This window comes from Lichenostomus cassidix, chromosome 5 (assembly GCF_008360975.1).
Source record: "Lichenostomus cassidix isolate B80296 chromosome 5, HeHo_3.0, whole genome shotgun sequence".
Taxonomy (NCBI): domain Eukaryota; kingdom Metazoa; phylum Chordata; class Aves; order Passeriformes; family Meliphagidae; genus Lichenostomus; species Lichenostomus cassidix.
This window is the reverse complement of record NC_139486.1, coordinates 46,255,751-46,274,462: the sequence shown is the minus strand read 5'-3', so window position 1 is coordinate 46,274,462 and position 18,712 is coordinate 46,255,751. Positions and strand designations below refer to the sequence as shown.

The following is an 18,712-nucleotide window of genomic DNA, read 5'->3' as shown; positions in this document are numbered from 1 at the left end:
CCTGTGAGAAGTACTCAGGGCAAGATGACTGTCTGTAAGCTACTCACATTCAGAACCTGCTACATCAAGGAGTTCCACCAGTTCTAGATTACATGAAGACATGCTTTTCAATGGCTTTTTGGGTAGTTGGCTTCCACTATCATATGATGACCTCTAGTTTCTTTCATTAGGAATTAATCAATCAATCCCTATCTACTTGTTCTGTGCCAGTCATGAGTCATAGACCTGGTATTGTCTCAGCAGTTATGGCACAGAGGTTCTGAAACATCAGGATACAAAGCAGATATGTTGCACTAAATTTGTCCATCTAGACAGTGGATTTTAGAAGCATTACATTAACTTTTGGAATGGATTTCATTTATTGACACATTTTTTCGGGTAAGGGAGGGAATCTACTTTTCTGCTTCAGAGTATGCCAGAAGAAATACGCACAGCCGGTCTTAGAAAGGAAAAATGGAAGTGAATGAAGGGATGTATGGAGGAAGGGGTACTATAACGTGCTCAAGTGCAACACAGAAAAACATCTGCCTAAACCAGGTACATAACAGGCTCACACACACACAGAGATGCATGGGCAACATGACATCTACAGACATTGGTGTGAGCTGGAGGAATGAAAAAGAGGAAAATGCATTCTGAAACCCAGGCAGGCCGGCTCAGGGGGCTGGGATGCTGCACAGCAGATCAGAGAGACAGGAGAGAGAATGACTCTCACTGCCATATGTTCATTAGGCCTTGTTGTTCTGCTTTATACTGAGTTCATTGAATCTTCCTCTTCTGCAGGTCTCCCTTTACATACATGCACCTTTCACAGATTGTTTTCACCATCCCACCTGTAACAGCATCAGAACTGTCAGGCAGGAGAGACAGCGACATGTAGGATGTGTCTGTGCACAAGGAGCTAAGAAAATCTCCAGTGCTGTAGCAGTGTTGCTGGTCAGAGACAGTACCATGCTCAGAGCCATGGAGGAGGAGAGTCTGAGGGAAGGTGAGCTCAATCTGTTGCAGCAGTGGACTGCCTACAGAGTGTCCTCAAACCATGAACCTGAACAGGAGCCCAAGCACCATAATCCCTATGAGGTGGTCAGGGCTGGGAATATGGGAGGAGAAGAGAAACAGAAGACTTTGCCTTGTTTCTAGTGGGAAATGCTGATTAATTCCATGACAATTTATAGGAAGATTTTGCAAACATGTTTCTGACCACAGACACCCAGCTAAGCAAGGTGCTGAATGTGAACTCTGCTGTCCTTTATCCCTTTACTCCCCCCTACTCTCACTGGCTGGGGATTTGAACTACTAAGCCACCCTACTTTGATGCACAGGTTGTCTCTTTTTTCGTAACAATCCCTTTACTTCCCCTCTCTTCCTTTTCTCTTTTTCTTGTATGCTGCTCCAACCTAAAATTTGCATGTTCACTTCTCTCATTTTCAACAGACTTGCATACTTCTGATGAGGTGAGGCGGTGTGATACAGTTTGGCACCTTGTCTCATGAGCTGTCTTTCCTGGGTAAGTCCCCAGCCAAGGGAAATCTCATTTTTAAATTTCAAGAGACCATTAATTTTGGTTTTGCTCCATGTGGAGTTAACTGTTCCACCCTGACATTAGAGGTCAGGCTGGGATTTCCCTGCTAGAACAATATGCTCTCATGTAGCTTTAGGTAGTAGAAATAATATGGTTTTCCATTCCAGAACCAGAGTAAAACTGAAAGTCAGATACATTTCTCACAGCACAGTATGCCCATAACATTTCCCTGAGTCCCTTGGTCAGATGAATGGTTGTTATTCCTGCTATAATACGGCTTTCTTAGGGAGAGATTCTGCTTCACATGCAAGTGTGCAAGAGGGTTCAAGTATTTCTACAGAGCCTCAGTAGTTAGCACATATTAGCGTGAAGAAGTTAAGTGAGATCATCAAGTTATTTACTTTTTAAACCATTTTCTCCTCACATGAAAGTAAGGGTACACTTCATTCCCTAAGAAACAAGGAATTATTGAATATTGTTCATGCATTAGGAGTAATATGAAACATGTTTAAAGGATGCTTTTCTATCTAATTCCCCTCACTCCTACTTGGCCCCAGCATTTCCCAAGATGAAAGGCTGGCAGAAAATTCTGGCTGCTTCCTTGAGTTTGATTTTATTTCAAAAGTCCAGACAGCAAAAACATGAATCAGCCATAGTTGTATGTCCTCCTTTTCCCTTTTTCCGAACAGAATAACCCATGTGCTGGGCACCACTGCATTCCAGCATGCAGAAGGTCAGGCAGTGCTAGAGGCCAAAAGCAAAGTGGACACTGAACTGAGCATATTTCTCTGTCAGGTACTAAGCATACACACTTCTAGATGGAGTTATTTTATCTTCAGATGCTAAAGCTGCACTGTTAGACCAGAAGGATGCAACCCATATGTGCAATGAACCAAGGACATCTGGGACTTCAGTGTAGGATGCAATGCCAACTTAACTCCCCCACTTTTGTCTTGGCTTGTTCACACAACGGTCAAGAACAGAATTTGGCTCTAAAGTATAATATTTATTTACTTCCTTTTCATCTCCCACTCCTGCCTCACTGTCTTCTTCTGCAGCCTCTGCTCTCCATCTTGCTCCTATTTATTCCCAGTATCTGCACATTCTTTCTGCTTTTCCATATTTTTCCTCCCTTGATGGATTCCCAATAGCTTATCTGCCTTAAGTTTTCAACTTTCACCTTTGTTCTGTCCTTTTAGAGGACAGAAGAGTTACCACTGAGATTTTGTGTGGGTGTGTACAACCACTACAGTGTTCAGAGTGAACACTTGCTACGTAATGATGGGATGAAGCCAGTTTCTGTATTATCAATTCAGGCTGCCTGCACATCCAGATTGATGTCATTGCACAGGGTCACACACGTAAGGCTTTCTCTACCACCACAAGGAATTGAAATTTACTTTTCAAACAGATAAAATACAGCTTCTGCAGAACCTGAGTATATAATTTGTGCTACCACAGTATTGAAAATTTGATCACACTACTGGAAACTATTAGCCACCTTCTGACCATATGTTAATGGCTAAGTTAAAAGTAGCTCTCAAGTTTGTTCTGGGACCCTCTGAAATTGGAGGTTTCTAAAGCATACCTGAAGGGTTTAAAAATCAAGTATCCTCTAAAGCATGTCCCTGCTCTGGGAGATTTTTGAGCTGGAGAAAAATCTGGAAGACCTATTGATGATGCAGCTTTTGATGGAGAAGTGGGCAAATGGCTCTTTGGGCGGGCGGAGGGCAGAAGCTGTTCAACTGGGGAATGCGCTGGGAGCACTGGAGTGGGAATGAGAAAGGGAGGAGCAGGGTGGGTGCAGGGAGTTACTGCTCTGTCTGAATGGAGCTCAGTTTTTTCTGTAATCAGAGGGATGGCCTCCCTCAGCCTCCTGCTGTGGGAGGCATTTTACCTTCCTGTCCCTGCTGAAGGTGCTGGACAGTAGAAGCCACTTACCTGATAACTGCTGCACTGAAGGCTGGTCATGTGTGCTTAACAACTGTGCCTGAATGGTTTCTACTACCCTCTTAAAGCGACGGCTTGGACCTGCGAGGAGAGAAGAGGCACAAGTGGCTGTGAGGGGAACAGGAACCAAGTCCATGCACAACCCAGGCTGCAGGGGAAGGATCACAAGCATCTTCCCTTCAGTCTTGTCCCCAAGGGTGTACTGACTATGTGTCCTCCAGCCAAAGGCACTAATGGTGTGCTGGACACAACAGGAGGAGGAATGCCTTTGGGCTCCTTTTGTAAAGACAGGAAAGGTGGGGGATGTCTGTTTCTTTGTGGCAATCCCTGTGTGGGGCATGTGGCCACCCAGAAGAAAAGAGTGAGTGCAGGTCAGAAGGAAGAAACTATGGCCTCACAGTGCCCAGCTGAGACTCTGGGACTTTTGAGTGAAACAAGGAGACAGTACCATGAGTTCCACCAAAACTGGTGCACAGAACAGCCATTTCAGGACTAATCATGGCAGTGCCAACTTCACCTCTTTGGGAATCTCTTTCCCTCCCTGCATTTCCATCACTACCAACACCATTTTTGTTCCTGATGTCCTCCTTGCCTTTGAATGGATTTTCCCCTGAGGTTAATTCCCTCCCCAGTTATATTTTTCCCTCTGACAGAGCTATTTGCAGGCCTCTATTATCAGCAAGGACCAAGGCGGCTCACACCCATTTCAGAGCTTTGTCATGGTTACCTGATAAGAGTGTGAAAGTGACAGAATAGATCCCGTTCTCCTTTTGCGCCTCTCCCCCTTCTGTGTACGTTATGTCCACCTGGAACTTCACTGGCTTCTGGAAGACAGCAGGGCCTCCTGTGGACTTGTATTCTGCACGGAAACTTGTCTGTGAGATGACACTGTGACTGAGACTTGGGATCTGAAAGAAGTTGGTAGAAGGACATAGCAGAACCAGTGCACAAAGGGAAAAAAATTGCAAAATTCTGTTTATAACAACACACATTTCCAGAATGAATAAAATTTGCTAGATTTGTTTCTGGTCTTGAATTTGTAATGTACGGTGTTCTTGTGGAATCAGCAAGGGTGTGGGTTGCTGGGCACCACAGAAGAATGCACTGCTGCTTACAGGAATGACCTAAACATAAGGGTTGAATATTGGTGGAATACCCAACACACTTATGAATATACACGTTGCTCAACTTCATACACTCAGTCTTTCTTTTTCCTACTCATTTATCAGTTTTGAGAAATGCCTGTTGCTTAATAAAAACTGTTATCAAAGGAGCAGGCAGAAAAGTCAGTGGGATAGAAGACTGGATATAAAAAGCACCTAAGTAACATGGTCTGATGTCACAGCTGATCCTGTTTTGAGCAGGACACCTTCTGAAGACTTTTCCACCTTCAATTTCTTGGTGATTCTATAATGCCAAATAGACATCAGGTCACTTAAAGTGCCTGGGATATCCACAGGGAAAGCATGCCTGCAAATAACTCACCCAAACCACAACACCCATTAATATGTAAAAGAACTCTGAGAAGCTTTGTGATATCATTCAATATCTGTGTCTTCAGAACCATGGTGGTATTTCATAACTTCCTAATTTTCAAGCAGTTATATTTCACACTTTCTGCCAAAATTTAACAACATTCTCATATTCTATTTATTGCTTCATAAAGGACCAGATTAAAAAAATAAACAAAAATAATTAGTTGGAAATCTGGTCTCTAATTTAGGAGGAAAAATGAAGATGAGTTGTTTGAGAAGCTGACTTTAAGGACTTAATTAGCAAGCCATGACAATGCATTTAAGTTTGGAGGTTGCTGTAAGAGACAATTCACTGGTTATGTAGACAAATCGCTACATCACACCTAAACCACATACGTGGGGTGTGCACAGGATCACCAATATAGAGAGCAGAGCACACTACACCACAACATAAACCCAGAAGCACAGCTAAATGCATGAAATTGATATAGTAATACGGCTGCCTAAAACCAACCTGGGGTGGACAGCAGTGTCGGATGCCCAATACTGTACTGCACTCATTCCTTGTGTGCTTGTACAGTAACAAGGGTTATGGCTGATTTTTTTGAATAAGTTCATTGCAGAATCACAAAGATTAAAATGGAGTTCAGTATTTTGTGGAAAATGTCAATTTAACAAACTATATAAGAAATTAAATTCCCTTCTCTTAATTCTATTTAAAAAGTCTAATTATATTGTGAACTAGCTTGAATGGAAAAATCTCTTGAATTAACTTTGCTGGGCTGACTTTTGTGTCACTGGTACCTCTAGATAATAAGGACTTTACATAGGGAAAAAAAGGACAATAGTCCTCTGCTTTCTTAGACTGTATATAAACCACATCTGCAACAACTGACACTCTGGACACCCGAAGAAATTACCCTTCTTTCTGCCATACAGCACTGAAGTGGGGATTTAAAGTAACAAATACAGATGTGAGACAGGATTTTTGTCTGGCTGAAGTGGTAGAGGGCATACCCAGCAAAGGGAGACCCAAACTGCTGTGCAGCTGATGACTGTAAGGCTAATTTGACAAAGCAGCAAATCACTGTCTTGACACTGTGCCAGCAGTGTGCCCTGCTGCTGCTGCTGCAGTATTCCAAACTCTGGCAACCTGGAGGTCTTGCCAAGAAGGCTGAAATCTTTTCTCACCTTAAAGAGCATTATCTACAGTTAGTAATCACACACACTCCAGTGCAGACCACATAAATTAAATCCACAGAGGATGCTTTTGAAGGAGCAGAGCCTCTGTTCAGTAACACTTGGCACACAGAATCCTAGAATGACCAGTGAGCAGTACCTCCGAGGGGCAGCTGGGGTGACTCACCGAGAGGAAAGCGTGGACTATATCAGCCTTAATGGAGCTTAGTGGTTTGTCCTTAATGACCACAAAAATCTGTTCTTCCTTCTCCAAGTTGATGAAGTTACCAAACCAGGATTTTTTGGCAAGCCTGATGTGATGAAAAGAAAGAGACATTTAAAATATTGATCACTATTTCTTATTTCCTATATGCCCCTAGCTAGAAAAAATATCAAAAAACACACGAAAAAGTTTTGATGACACTCCAGATGTGATGGTATTACTAATAATAAGTGGGAAATAGTATCAAAGAATGTACAGAGCAACATTTCACTTGGTGAAAACTGATGAAATGACAGACTACACAGCTTTAGTCTGGCAGCATGTGTCACCAACAATGAAAAACCATGAGCAACAGTAACTCTTCTGACTGAGCCAATATACCAATAAATACTGCATCAATAAAGTGCATATAAATCAGGGGACACATTTCTGGTTTGTCTCCAGGGATCTCACAATTTCTTGTGACAACATTCAGATCCTGGCAACATGAAGATTTAAGTTCCTTTTCACCCAATTTCAACTCCTTTGGTGTTACAGGACTTGGAAAGATGCTTTTCTGTAGATGTTCTGTTGGGCTGATGGTACAATCACAAGATCTTGCTTTTTAAAGCAAGCTGTAGATTTCACTGGAGCTCCAGTCTATCAGAGAGCGAAATCCACTGTTATGCAGGGCCAGGACAATGAGTGTCCTGTTCATTAGTCCCATTCAGGGTGTCTATATAGTGTGTGAATTCTGGTTAGCCTACAAAGGAATGAATTTGCAGTATTACAAAAGGAGATACCAACACCATGCAAAACATAGTTCAGGCTTTCCAATGACAGCAATCCAGCTTCTCAGTTTCTTCCAGCATCAGATGGTGGTTTCATCATAAAATGGAACTGCTCTGTTTTTTCACACTGATTGTATCAGCAAATGTTTGATTTTGCTCATTGTTTAACCATTTCAATGCACTTCATTGACATTAGCTATTAAGTTAAACAGGCTAAAGGAAGAATGCAGGGACATGAATGTCAATGGGAGACACTACCCAGAGCCTGAAAGCAGCATCTCTGACAGGCGTGGTTTTGAGGGGAGAGAAGAGGCTGTCAGCCATGAGACACAGCCAAAGAATTTCCAGACCAAACTAAACCCAGGGAAAATCACACTTAAATCAGCCATATTCGAGTACGGAAGAATTCAGCATGAAAATGTCAGAAATTAAAAGACCTGCCACCAAGAGACTGCGTTTTTTTTTTTCCTGTACAGCATACTTTAAAATGCCAAATCCAGTTTGTAGTATGGCAAGAAATACGGTGGACATTCACCACTCAGTGGAAGAAGACAATCTCTCCAGACAAGGAGAGCCATCTGCAAAAGGGATTACTATACACGAGTTTCACAGCAAAGCAATGAACAGCTGGAGTGAGCTGTTAGTAGACTCACTTTCTGTGGCAAAATGAGGCAGAGGAAGGACAGAGGCTAAGAGAAAGAGGAGCAAACTAGGAAACTAATTAGAAGTCTAGGCCTTCAGGATAAAGAACAAAGCCTGACCTCAGCAGTGTCCAGCAATTTGCACTCATTCCCCATCCCAGAGTGCTCCATGAATTGTGCAGCTGTGGGCCCACTGCCCATTTAATGCACACAGTAGAAAAGACCACAACTGGAAGACTGCTCAGCTGGACAAATAATGATTTGCTTCATTTGCTGCAGGCAACCAAAAATAAAAGTACTGGAAGATTCACTTGCAATTTGGTAAACCAATGCCCCCCACTCAATTAAAGTGGGCTGGAAAAATGTCACTCCCTAAAATATTCATAGGCATCTGTAACTAAGCCAGTGAGCCAGAGATTAGCATAGGGAGCAGTAAAGAGAAAGGGCCTCTCATTTAAATGGTCGTTAAGGAGCCAGGGTTAGAGTGTGAAAGAGAATTACATACTAATTAGCTCATGTGTCTCTCACACACCACAACAACTCCACAAGCCCCTGGAGAGCTGGGGCAATAGCTCCCTTCATGTAAGGGGTCTGTGCTCATTAGTAAATTAGCACCTGGTTATCCATCTAAAACGGCTGCTTGTCTTGGGCTTGGGTGTATCATCATCTGAAACAGGGTTGGCTGTCTGGACTCCAGGGGCCCAGTGGAAGCACAGGCCTGGAGAAGTGTGCTTATTTAATTGCAGGTCTGCCATCTTAAAATATGGCTTTTCGTTTTTGTATTTTCATTAATGATATTGTTGGCCCTTCATTTATATGTCTCTTAACAAGCACAGGTAATGAGGACCCAGAACACAGGGCATTTTTTCCTGTTCACCATGGTCTGGAGTCTCCAGAATCCATCTGGGCTCTATTCCTCAGTGAGGTTATCACCAGTAACAGTGAGTCTGGAAGATTCACTGATAGCCTGGGCTATGCTCCAGCTTGTAAATCATTGGAATTCACTAAAATAATTTCGCTGGTGTCACATAAGACAGAATAGATGCCAGTGGCCTCTCCTGTTTCTGTAATGAACAGAATCAAGACACAGCACACATGCACTGGCTTTTCTCCCCAAAACTGGCAGAACTAGCTGTACTCATTCACCTAGGCAACAGACCCACTGAGAAGAGAGGACAGCTTTGGAGTAAAATTACACAATAAAGGTTTTTCTCCTCTTAGAGGGCATTAAGTGCTAGTGACTTGGGTTAAAATGTGTATGAATCCTCTGCAACTCTGAATGAGATGCTCTAGCATCTCACAAGATCAGGCTGTAAGAAGTACAAAATGTACTTAAAATTAAGAATCTTCTCCTATCATGACAAACTTCCTCAAGGGAGAGTGAGATAGATATGTGGGGGAGGCAGGGCATGTAGATTACACAAGGTAATCTAATCAGGTGTCCAGCTGATGAAAAAGCAAAGATATTAGCATGAAAATAGAGGCTGGTGCTTTATTACTTCACACTGAAATTTCTCACTGCTGTAATGTTGCTCCTTTCCCTACTTTCAGAGTGTCTGACCACGTTCTTGCTACCTCTCTCATGGATCAGTAACCTCCAGAGGTTTACCTGCTTGGCATAAATAGCAGCATTTATGCTGCTCAAGCAAATGAAGCTTTGCAGGTTTAAAGCAGCTGGAGCTAAGTCTCTTTAAATGTCATCCCTAACACATTTTCTAGGACTTTTTCACATGAGAAAGAACAGCATTGCCCAGACATGTCAAAATGTATTACCTAATCATCAGGTTTGTTAAATGAATGGCAGGCATTGCTGTACCAGATAGAGCAAGGACACATATTTATCACTCAACCCATGAGGTCAATACAGCTCTTGATAAGGATATTTTATCTCTTACAGAAAAGAAGAAAATATGGGAGAAAATAAGACATGTGGAAGTGGGCACTGAGCAACAGACATCTATCATTAAAATATAATCTAGTTCATTATTTTTTATGACTTTTATTATGTTTACTGCAGGGTGCAGCCCAATTGAACTCATTAATTTGGCAATTATACAGAAAGAGAAAAGAGGGCCTTAGGCTTTGACTTGCATCCAAACTGCCTGAAATGACAGGCACTACTTCTCTATACCAGCTTTTAAAGAGTGAGTGGGAAGCAGGGAAGGCAATAAATTAACAGAAAAACTTCCACCGACATACATGCAATGAAGAGGAGAAATTTAATTCTAAAGGTTTTCTGTTTTAATGGCTTTAAAAGCATGTGAGATGAGAGTGTTGTATATTTCTGTGATAATGATGTGCTAATTTTATGAAATTCTCTCATGCCCTTCTATTAGTAAATGCTTGAAAGTGTTGAAAACATAATATATTCCATTTTTCTTCCTGAATACCTTTGATAATCCCTACTTCTCCCTCCCCTGAAGTCTTTATCCCTCTCCATTCTGCAGTATTACACATAGAGTGCCCATCTTACACCAGATAAAAGCTAGGTCTGGGGAAAGTTGTGAAGACAATACCATTGTCACCAATTACAAAACTTTAAGCTCAAAATTCCCATCCAAGACTCATGAATATTTCATACAAGTCTCTTAACAAGGGGCCAAATTGCCTTCGTTGGCAGGCTAAGTCTACGGGCACTGGGTGCACAAACACAAGCTGTGAAAATAAAAAGGAATAATTTGGCATCTGTTGCATATTAGGAAGTGTTTGGAGCAGCACTCTGGCAGGGACTTCCAAACCTGCCATGCAGTGACGCACATTTGTGCAGTGAAATGGTTGAAATGTACACTGACTTTTAGGAATGAGCCTGGTGAATACGAAACAGCTTCTCCATGTCCCAGTGCTGCTGCCTAGAATTAACACTGCGCTTCCTATCGCAGCCAAAGATCCCTCTGAATTATTTTAGCAGAGGCTTCTGCGTGCTATCCTGAGGATGCAAACTCTCCTGTACTAAAAGGAAGACTTTTTGCTGCATAGTTAGTGCCAGTATAAGCCACTGATTAGCCTCTCCAGTCCCAAAGAGTGGTCTGCTTGACAATCAAATGAAGGAAGAGAGAAGAAACATGTTACAAACCCAGCAAATGCAGCAAGCCATGAGAAAATGAGGTGGGAGATAACTGGGAGACTGTTTCGTCACCTGTTGACTCCACTGCCATTACTGAAGTATAAATTTTATGCAGGGCCCTTACCAGAACAATAATTTCACATCTCTATCCCACCCACAGGATAACAGATTACAAAGAGATACAGATCCAGAACCGAAATAAGTCAGCTTATGACATTCAGGCCAGGAAATGACACTGGTATTTGGTGGAAAAAAAGGCAAACTACTTACTCTGGGGATGATTCTGGGGTTAAATTAGACATCTCTTCTGGTGTAGGTACTGCCCAGGCAAGCATAGCCAAAGAGAGGGAGGGAGAAAAGAAATTTGATGATTCAGTACACCTTCCATTTTCTGCTTACACACCAATGAAACAATTCTGGAATTGCACCCACTTGCATTTGCCCCCTGCCTCTTTAGACTAGTTCTGACATTTGAACATTGGTTATATGTCTCTAGATCACTGTATTTAATCAAGGGCTGCATTTCAAGGCTCACTCTACCCTTCCTTACATCATCAGGCAATCTTACACTGGCTTCAATGGTTTCTGGTTCAGACCCAAACACACTGTGCCAATGTGACTGCTTTGCAATTGCCTCAAAGCACAGCTGGATGCAGCTCAGTCACTGCTGCAATTCTCAGCAGTTCTCTGACCACCTCAGTGACAATGTCATTGACCATCACAGTCCAAAATCTAGCTATTCTATGGCTGTAATCCTCCTTTCCCATGGGATCACGTTCTGGTGTCCTGTAAAACCACAGGGTTTTGGGATAGCTGCTGCTGACGTCCAAGGATAACTCATGTGACTTTGGGTGCCCTTTGCATGCAAAAAGCCACCTGGAGCCTGAGGAAGAAAATTTTGCACATCTCAACACTCTAGAGACTCAGAAAACTGAAGTAGGGCAGCAGATATGAAACCACTGATTGCATTAAGGAGATTTTTGCACCAATTACTAAAGAAGGCAAAAAAAGCCATTAATGAAGATCAAAAAAGCTGTGCTTCAGAAGGACAATTTCAGCCTATTGCCTCTGGCTGTCTTTTTTTCAGCATAAGGCTCAGCCTGTGGCTGTGGAGAGGCAGTGGAGCACAGCCACAGGGGAAATGGCAGAGCCCTAGGCTCACTTGTGAAGCAAGTGAGAAAGCTCGAGATAGATTTTTCTTGTGGTGTAAGAGCCACAACAGTGATAGCAAGAGCTGTATGGCTGGAGTGTGAAGAGGGCTCAGGAGATGCTGTTGGAGCAGGTGCAGTGGCATGACAGAGGCTGCTCACATGTGGGTTAGGGCTTGGCTGATGCTATCACTCTCATTTTCCACTCCAATATTCAGTCCTCGGTACATGAAATTTGCAGAGCCACATACAGATATGAAATTCCTGTTGAACGTCTGCCCAAATCAGAACCACCTTGTATGTTTGGGTGAGCACTCACCTTGCAATTTCCGACGATGGAAGCGAGGAGACCCCAGGAAACTATTCTTGATGGAGTTGAGCCGTGTCCTCCATGGCATTCCTCCAATGCTGGGGCTGGATGGTGGTGTTGGGTTGGGTGTGCCTGCTGGGCTCTCCTTTGGCGTATGAACAGGTGTCCCCTTGGGGGTAGGGAGGGGACTTCCCCTTGGAGAGGGGTGAGGGGTGACCTGTATGATGGGGATAGATTTGGTGCTTGGGTCAGTACTAGAAGGGAGCAATCTAACAGGAGACATAGGGTTGGTCTGCACTTTAGGAACAGCCAGCTGTGGGTTAAAGCCGGCAGCAGGCGAGCGGCCCTGAGCATTCTGCACAGGGTTCTGGGAAGAGGGGGCGCTGGTATTGCTGGCGGGGAGTGGGTTGGATTTAGTAGACTGGAGTGGTTTTTCAGCCAATTTGCTCTTGGATGGCAAAGTCTGCGTCTTTGGGTTGGGCTGAAGTGCTGGCTTTGGTTGGAGTACATGTCCAGGCCTGGAGGCGTTCCTACAAGCATCAGGGTCCAAGGAGACTTGGGGTCGGGGAGAGAAAGGGAGGTCGGAGGTCTGAGGGGGGATGAAGAACTTTCTGATAGGCTACGAGACAGACGCAGAGTGTCCATGCACATCAAAAACAGTGAAATACGCATAGAGCGGGCGAGCAGAGAAAGGAAAGTCAGAATAAAATCCATCCGAGTCACAAAGATGCACCATGTCACAAGGAGACACAGGAGATGGAGGTGAAGGGGTAGTGGGGGGGAGGGATTTTGCAAAGAAACGAAAACAAACAAACAAACAAAAAACAAAAAAAAGACATGCAGTTAGCTGGGAACACAGCATATTCAACAACAGCAGCAGCGGCAGCAGCAAGAACAACAGTGTCATAACAGGCTTCATCATATTAACCAACCACGTGTCAGCAAAGGAAAACAACAGAAAGAAAAGTACAACAAAGGAACAAGGAAAAAAAAGAAAAAAAGAAAAAAAAAGAAAGAAAGAAAGTAACCAAGAAAAAAGAAGAAGAGAGAAATGCCATCTCTCTGGGATTGTTCTGATTGCCCTGCAGTGAGAGAAGCACGATGCTGTAGGGAGGTGAGGAAGGGGAAGAAGAACCACTCAAGCCACAGACAAATTGAGATGTGCCAAGAACAGGACCACCTCTTTCAGCTCCATGTGCCCATATGCAAACCCAGTAGAGAGATGAAACTCAGAACAGGTGTGTGATACATACGGAGTGGCAGGGGATACACACAGTTACTGCACACACCAGTCAGAACCTCTTTCCTTCCTCTTTACCCCTGGCTGGGTAATGCACCAGTTGCAGCCACCCATTGCAGAAAGAGGGGGAAAATGGAGAGTGATGCCAGCTGGGCACTCACTCTCCTCCCCTGACCTGGAAGGTTAAATTGCTCAGCCTTCACTTGGAAGCTTCAGAGCACACAACACCACAAGAAATATATGAAATCAGATTGGTGTTTGATTTGTAAACTGCTACAGCAAAAAACTTCAGAGAGGCCTGGCAAATTTATTTATCTGGGAAGAGATGATACTTTCCATCAGACTTTATGCTTCTCATGCAACATCCCTCATTGCATTGAAGGATAGCTTGATAATTGGAATTTCTGTCATAAAGTCTCGGCAATATTTGCCATTAAGTCCCAAATCTACGAAGAGGGTGAGGGAGCCATTTTTTGTAAGACACAGTTTAAAAAGAAAAAAGACAGCAAAGTTCATAATCCATCACTGAGGTACCAAAATAGGATTATGATTTTTTTTTTTCCCAAACAGGAACATTTACACATGTTAAGAGGCATTTTGGGAAACCATTCATACTTTGACAGCAAACAGCAATAGACAGACTTGGAAGGGTAGAAGCCTTTAAAGGGATATTAGCAAGCTAAAAATCACATTTAAAACAAAACAAATGTCCTTACAAAACATTGCTATTAACACCTTAGATTACAAGTACTGGAATAATTGTAAAAATAGAAATCACTATTCAAGATATTCAGCTTTGGTCTACACTTAGATTCTGATTTCTAAAAAGTATTACCTATTAAAAATTACATACCACCATTATTATCATCCATTCTTAAGGCCTAAAAGCTGTAATCAAGAACTAACCAGACATACCATGTACATGTAACCTTGCCTCAGATCTCAGTCCCAGGGTAAACACACTCACTAGGGAATTTCCTTCCTGAGTGTGATGGATTACCACAAGGCTGTCATACTTAAAAAATTGCAGAAATATATTTAGGACTTATGCCTTAAATCTCTTGCATCAAAGTTTTGTAATTACTTCAAAGAACTCTGGGTTAGGCCACCAAAATTAAAGGAAAATCAGTACATCAAAATATTTGTATTACTATTAGTATTGTAAAGTTAAACTAAAGTCTGCCATGTTGCTAAGTTCTGATTGTCAATGAGCAAGGAAGGGGAAAACATGAGGAAAGTGGTTAATTTGTGCAAGTCACTATCAGCATCTGACTGCTAGCCATTTCCAGTGTCTATTAACCATTTGCAAATCACACCAATGGATAAAACTCAAAGACTGTTGATTGCAAATGTTTCCTTGCAATTTTCCTATCTTATGTGTATGATGGCTTGAAATGCAGATCTGAAAGAAATGAAGTCAAATTCAACTCTTAAGCCATTAAGAATCTTAACAGGCACCCTGAAGTACCACATATTTAATAATGAAATGAAGAACAAGATTAGGTCTTGATTTCAGCTGGTGCAATACAGAACACCATTAGCAAGATCTTGTGAAATTTGAGAACCTTAATTTGTTGCTGAGTTCAATTACTCATAGAATTGAACCTAAGCAGTGCAAAAAGCGAAATGTGTATTTGCTTTTTAAAGTATGTTCTCTTTCAATATTCTAAGGTGCTATTAGAAGCATAGGTAAGGACGTTTAAAAAAATATGATTTTTATTCCAACATTTCCTTTTAAGCTTTAAATGTGACCTGCCTTAATATCATTATGATCTGCTGAAAATGCCACGATTACTAAATCCCTTTGCAGACCATTTAATCAACTGCCTATTAAGTAATAATGGCAAGATACAGCAACTATGGGATAGATCTTGTCAACCTTATTCTTTGACGTAGTCCTACTGAGATGTCAGAAATTGATCCCAAGAGATCAATTAATGAAATGGAGATTTATATTTGCTGCACTGGATGCTTATTTTGTGCACAAAAGTGTTTCTAAGCCCTTTTCCAGTACATTTTGCAGTGGCATAAGAGTTCTCAGACCCCTGCTTCATTCCACTGACAACCATGAGTCCCAGTGCAGAAAGAAGGAAATAGATCTTCACTGGTTCCTAGGACTTAAGAGACATATACGAGACCAAAAAAACCACTTATGCCAGTTTCAAAATGGGATAACAATTAGCAGGAGCCCAAAATAGGTTTCAGAAAATAATTAAATCAAGCAAAGTGCTGGAAGCTTTACTAGTCTATAAACTTACAGCTGATGGTGTGTCTTTATTCACAAGAATTACACAGAATCTTACAGTGGAATTACAGTTTCAGATACTTGAAATACTGATGTTATCTTCACATAACTAAGAGTAGATCCATAGGTGTATCCATATCCTAAGACATGGAATATATCCATTTCTAATGGGGGATAGAATCTTCTCACAAAGTTGTGAGAAGTATGTAGAAAACCTCCAAAGACTCTGGGCCAGACAATTAGGTAAGGTGCACTGTCACAGCCCATCAGACTTTTTGGTGAGGTCTAGACTTTGGTTAAGCCCTGCAGTCTTAAAGTCCTAAACTGACCTCATCAGGCACTAGGAATACTCGCTTTTATCTCCAAAGAGGTTAACAAGAAGAGGGATGCCTCTGTCATTGCACTTAGGAACTGTTACAACTTTGCAACAAATGAACTACCAAGCATGCAGTACAACAAGCATGTGTTGTACTGGCTGAGTATCAGTGTCAGTTGAGTATCATTATTTAGTTGACTGTATGACTAAAAAGGGCATGCAAAGGTACTTTATTTATAGGGGTTTGAATGTTCTTTACTCATCCTAGTCAGTCAACTTTTTACTTGCCTTTTAAATTTGCTAGCCCTCAAATTATTATAATTAATTTTCTCTGACTTACTAATACAAGCTATTTTGTGGCAAACAGAAGATAACCACGATGGTTTGGTGCTCTACTGTGACCTAATTGAAGGCAGCTGTGAAATGGTTCCTGATTATTTGGTCTGAAACCAGGCTGTATGCAGACCCCAGCTGGATATAGAGTGTTAGTCACAGGAATGTTATTCTGTGTGCTTATGAGACTGAAAAAGCGCAGGAGCACAGTGAGATCCCTGCTAACAGCGCAGGGAACATGTATGAGAAATTCTCCACTTGCATTTGTAAGTAACATTTCCCTCACCACCCATGAAAATCTACAAGCTGCCAAGGAAAAGCAAAACATCCCAGCTAAGAGCCACAGCTCTGAAGCAACAGATGTCGAAAAGCATCAAGCATGTGTGAGTGGATTGGACCAACAGATCTTGAAGCAGCACCACTTACCCTTGGACTGCTGAGAGGACTGGTGGAGAGCCCAGACGATGCTCCGCTGATTGACCGAGACCTGAATGGACACAACAAGGAAAACATCCCTCAGAAAACTCAGACAAGTAGTAACCCTCAACACCAGCCACCACAGGCACAGGCATGAAGTGAGGAGGAGGAGGGAGGCTGTCACTGGAAAAGCACATAACTCTTTCCTTTTCTTTCCTTTCACTATTGTCACAATTTTCAGTTGTCTCCCCCCCTCAAGTAAAAGAAATGCTGTTGCTCAGGGAGAATACGATAGTCCCTTTTGGTTAAGGCAGCTGCTACTTTCTTTTTGATCATCAAGCACATGGAAGCTACTAGGTCTGCTCTGTGCAAGTTGAACAGCTGAATTCAAAAGGATGGTGAAGATTCATACTTGTGCTGAGAATTCTGTTTTGCACAGTGCTGGTGGTCACAAAATGAGACTTTTTGTCACAAGCAACATGGAAAAGCACCATGTGTACAAGGCACAAAGGTAGGGGTTCTTCCAGACGATAATTAAAACCCCAAGTCTCCTTGACTCAAGCATACAATCATTTCTTATGTGACGACTTCCCACTGAAATCACAGATCGCATTGGCTTAACCCTTTCCAGCTTCTCATTGATGGATTTCACATCTTTGTTGTCCAGTGAGACTTCTTGCTGCTGCATTAAACAAGCCAGGTCTTCTCTATGGATAACGAGTTCTGCTTTTGTTGATGACTTTACTAATATTGAAAGAACAGCTCAGGTGCCCTCAGAAAGAGGCCAGTCAAAGGAGAGTGAACTGTCCTGTTTGCTGACAAGGTCACCTATCCTGTAATGATCTTATGCTCTCCAGCAAAGGCCACCTATGAAAAATGTGAGCTACAGACAATAAAATGTGCAAATGTGCTACGCTAAACATGGTGGAAGAGCAGACAGGCCAGACTGCACAAACATTTCAGCAGAAGGAGTTGCTAGGAGGAGGGCTGCCCAGCAGAAAAAAACCCCATACCCTACGTGTCACTGTACATGAGTAAGCTCCAGGGACACTTTTCTATCCTTTTTAATTGAAAGAAAGTTGTCTTGAGGATTGAAACATCTTATGGGAGAAAATTTGGCTTAGAACCTATTCGTTCAACAACTACCATGCAGCAATATGTCAATATAGCAAGCCTACCGATGTTTCCTACCTATAATAACCTACCCATAAAAAGAGTAATGAAAGCAATTACTTCCTTTCAGGTAACAAACATGAAAAGGTGAAATTCCTGTAGAAAACAGAGTGCATGGGTGTATGTGTTTTAATATGTGTCTGTGTGTACACACATGTATTAAAAATTGATATAGATCAGATACTTGATGTCAGCTTATACGTAAGAATATAAAACAAAATTAGACCATTAACTGTGTCAGTTTACTCTCTTCTGCTATTGTAGAATAAAACAAAAAAATGGTGTCTAAACCATTTTCTAATGGTTTTCTCCCAGACATACATTATTAAATAATTTTGAGTAGTAAAATTCTTAAAAAATAAGTGAACTGCAAAAGAGGAAATATTTCCAAGGAAAGAGTAAGCTACAACTAAACACTATGGTAGGTTCTGTTTTCTCTATTTGTATACTCTGCTCTGATGGTTTTATTTGTATCACATTGCAGTTTGTCCATCACACTAAGTAGGTGAAACCCATAAGCCCACTCACAGCACATTTTTTTGGCCAGATTAAATCTCAGTTGGCACCATGAAAATCTGGGGCACTCATTCTATGCAGAAAATCCCCACTTAGTTTTTTTCTTGTATCCTGATTCAAGCTGCCCATCATAGTGCAGCAGTAAAAAATTAGAGGCTCACTCTTGGCACTCTTTTGCACTAGACTAAGC

At 42.0% G+C, this 18,712-nt stretch overlaps 1 protein-coding gene across 8 annotated transcripts in view; it reads right to left on the bottom strand.

Moving 5' to 3' along the window:
• The window catches only part of BRSK2 (BR serine/threonine kinase 2), a 309,427-nt gene that overhangs the window by 19,435 nt on the left and 271,280 nt on the right, over positions 1 to 18,712 (bottom strand). For 7 of the 8 annotated variants that reach the window (XM_085062817.1, XM_085062818.1, XM_085062820.1 and 4 more), the window contains 6 exons: positions 16,843 to 16,903; positions 12,292 to 12,499; positions 11,095 to 11,143; positions 6,314 to 6,437; positions 4,200 to 4,380; positions 3,464 to 3,553 (listed from right to left, as the gene is read on the bottom strand). In XM_085062817.1, coding sequence (XP_084918943.1) covers positions 3,464 to 3,553; positions 4,200 to 4,380; positions 6,314 to 6,437; positions 11,095 to 11,143; positions 12,292 to 12,499; positions 16,843 to 16,903 — 713 coding nt within the window. Of the gene's footprint in view, positions 1 to 3,463; positions 3,554 to 4,199; positions 4,381 to 6,313; positions 6,438 to 11,094; positions 11,144 to 12,291; positions 12,902 to 16,842; positions 16,904 to 18,712 lie in introns of all 8 variants that reach the window. The other variant, XM_085062816.1, reaches the window with a different exon arrangement.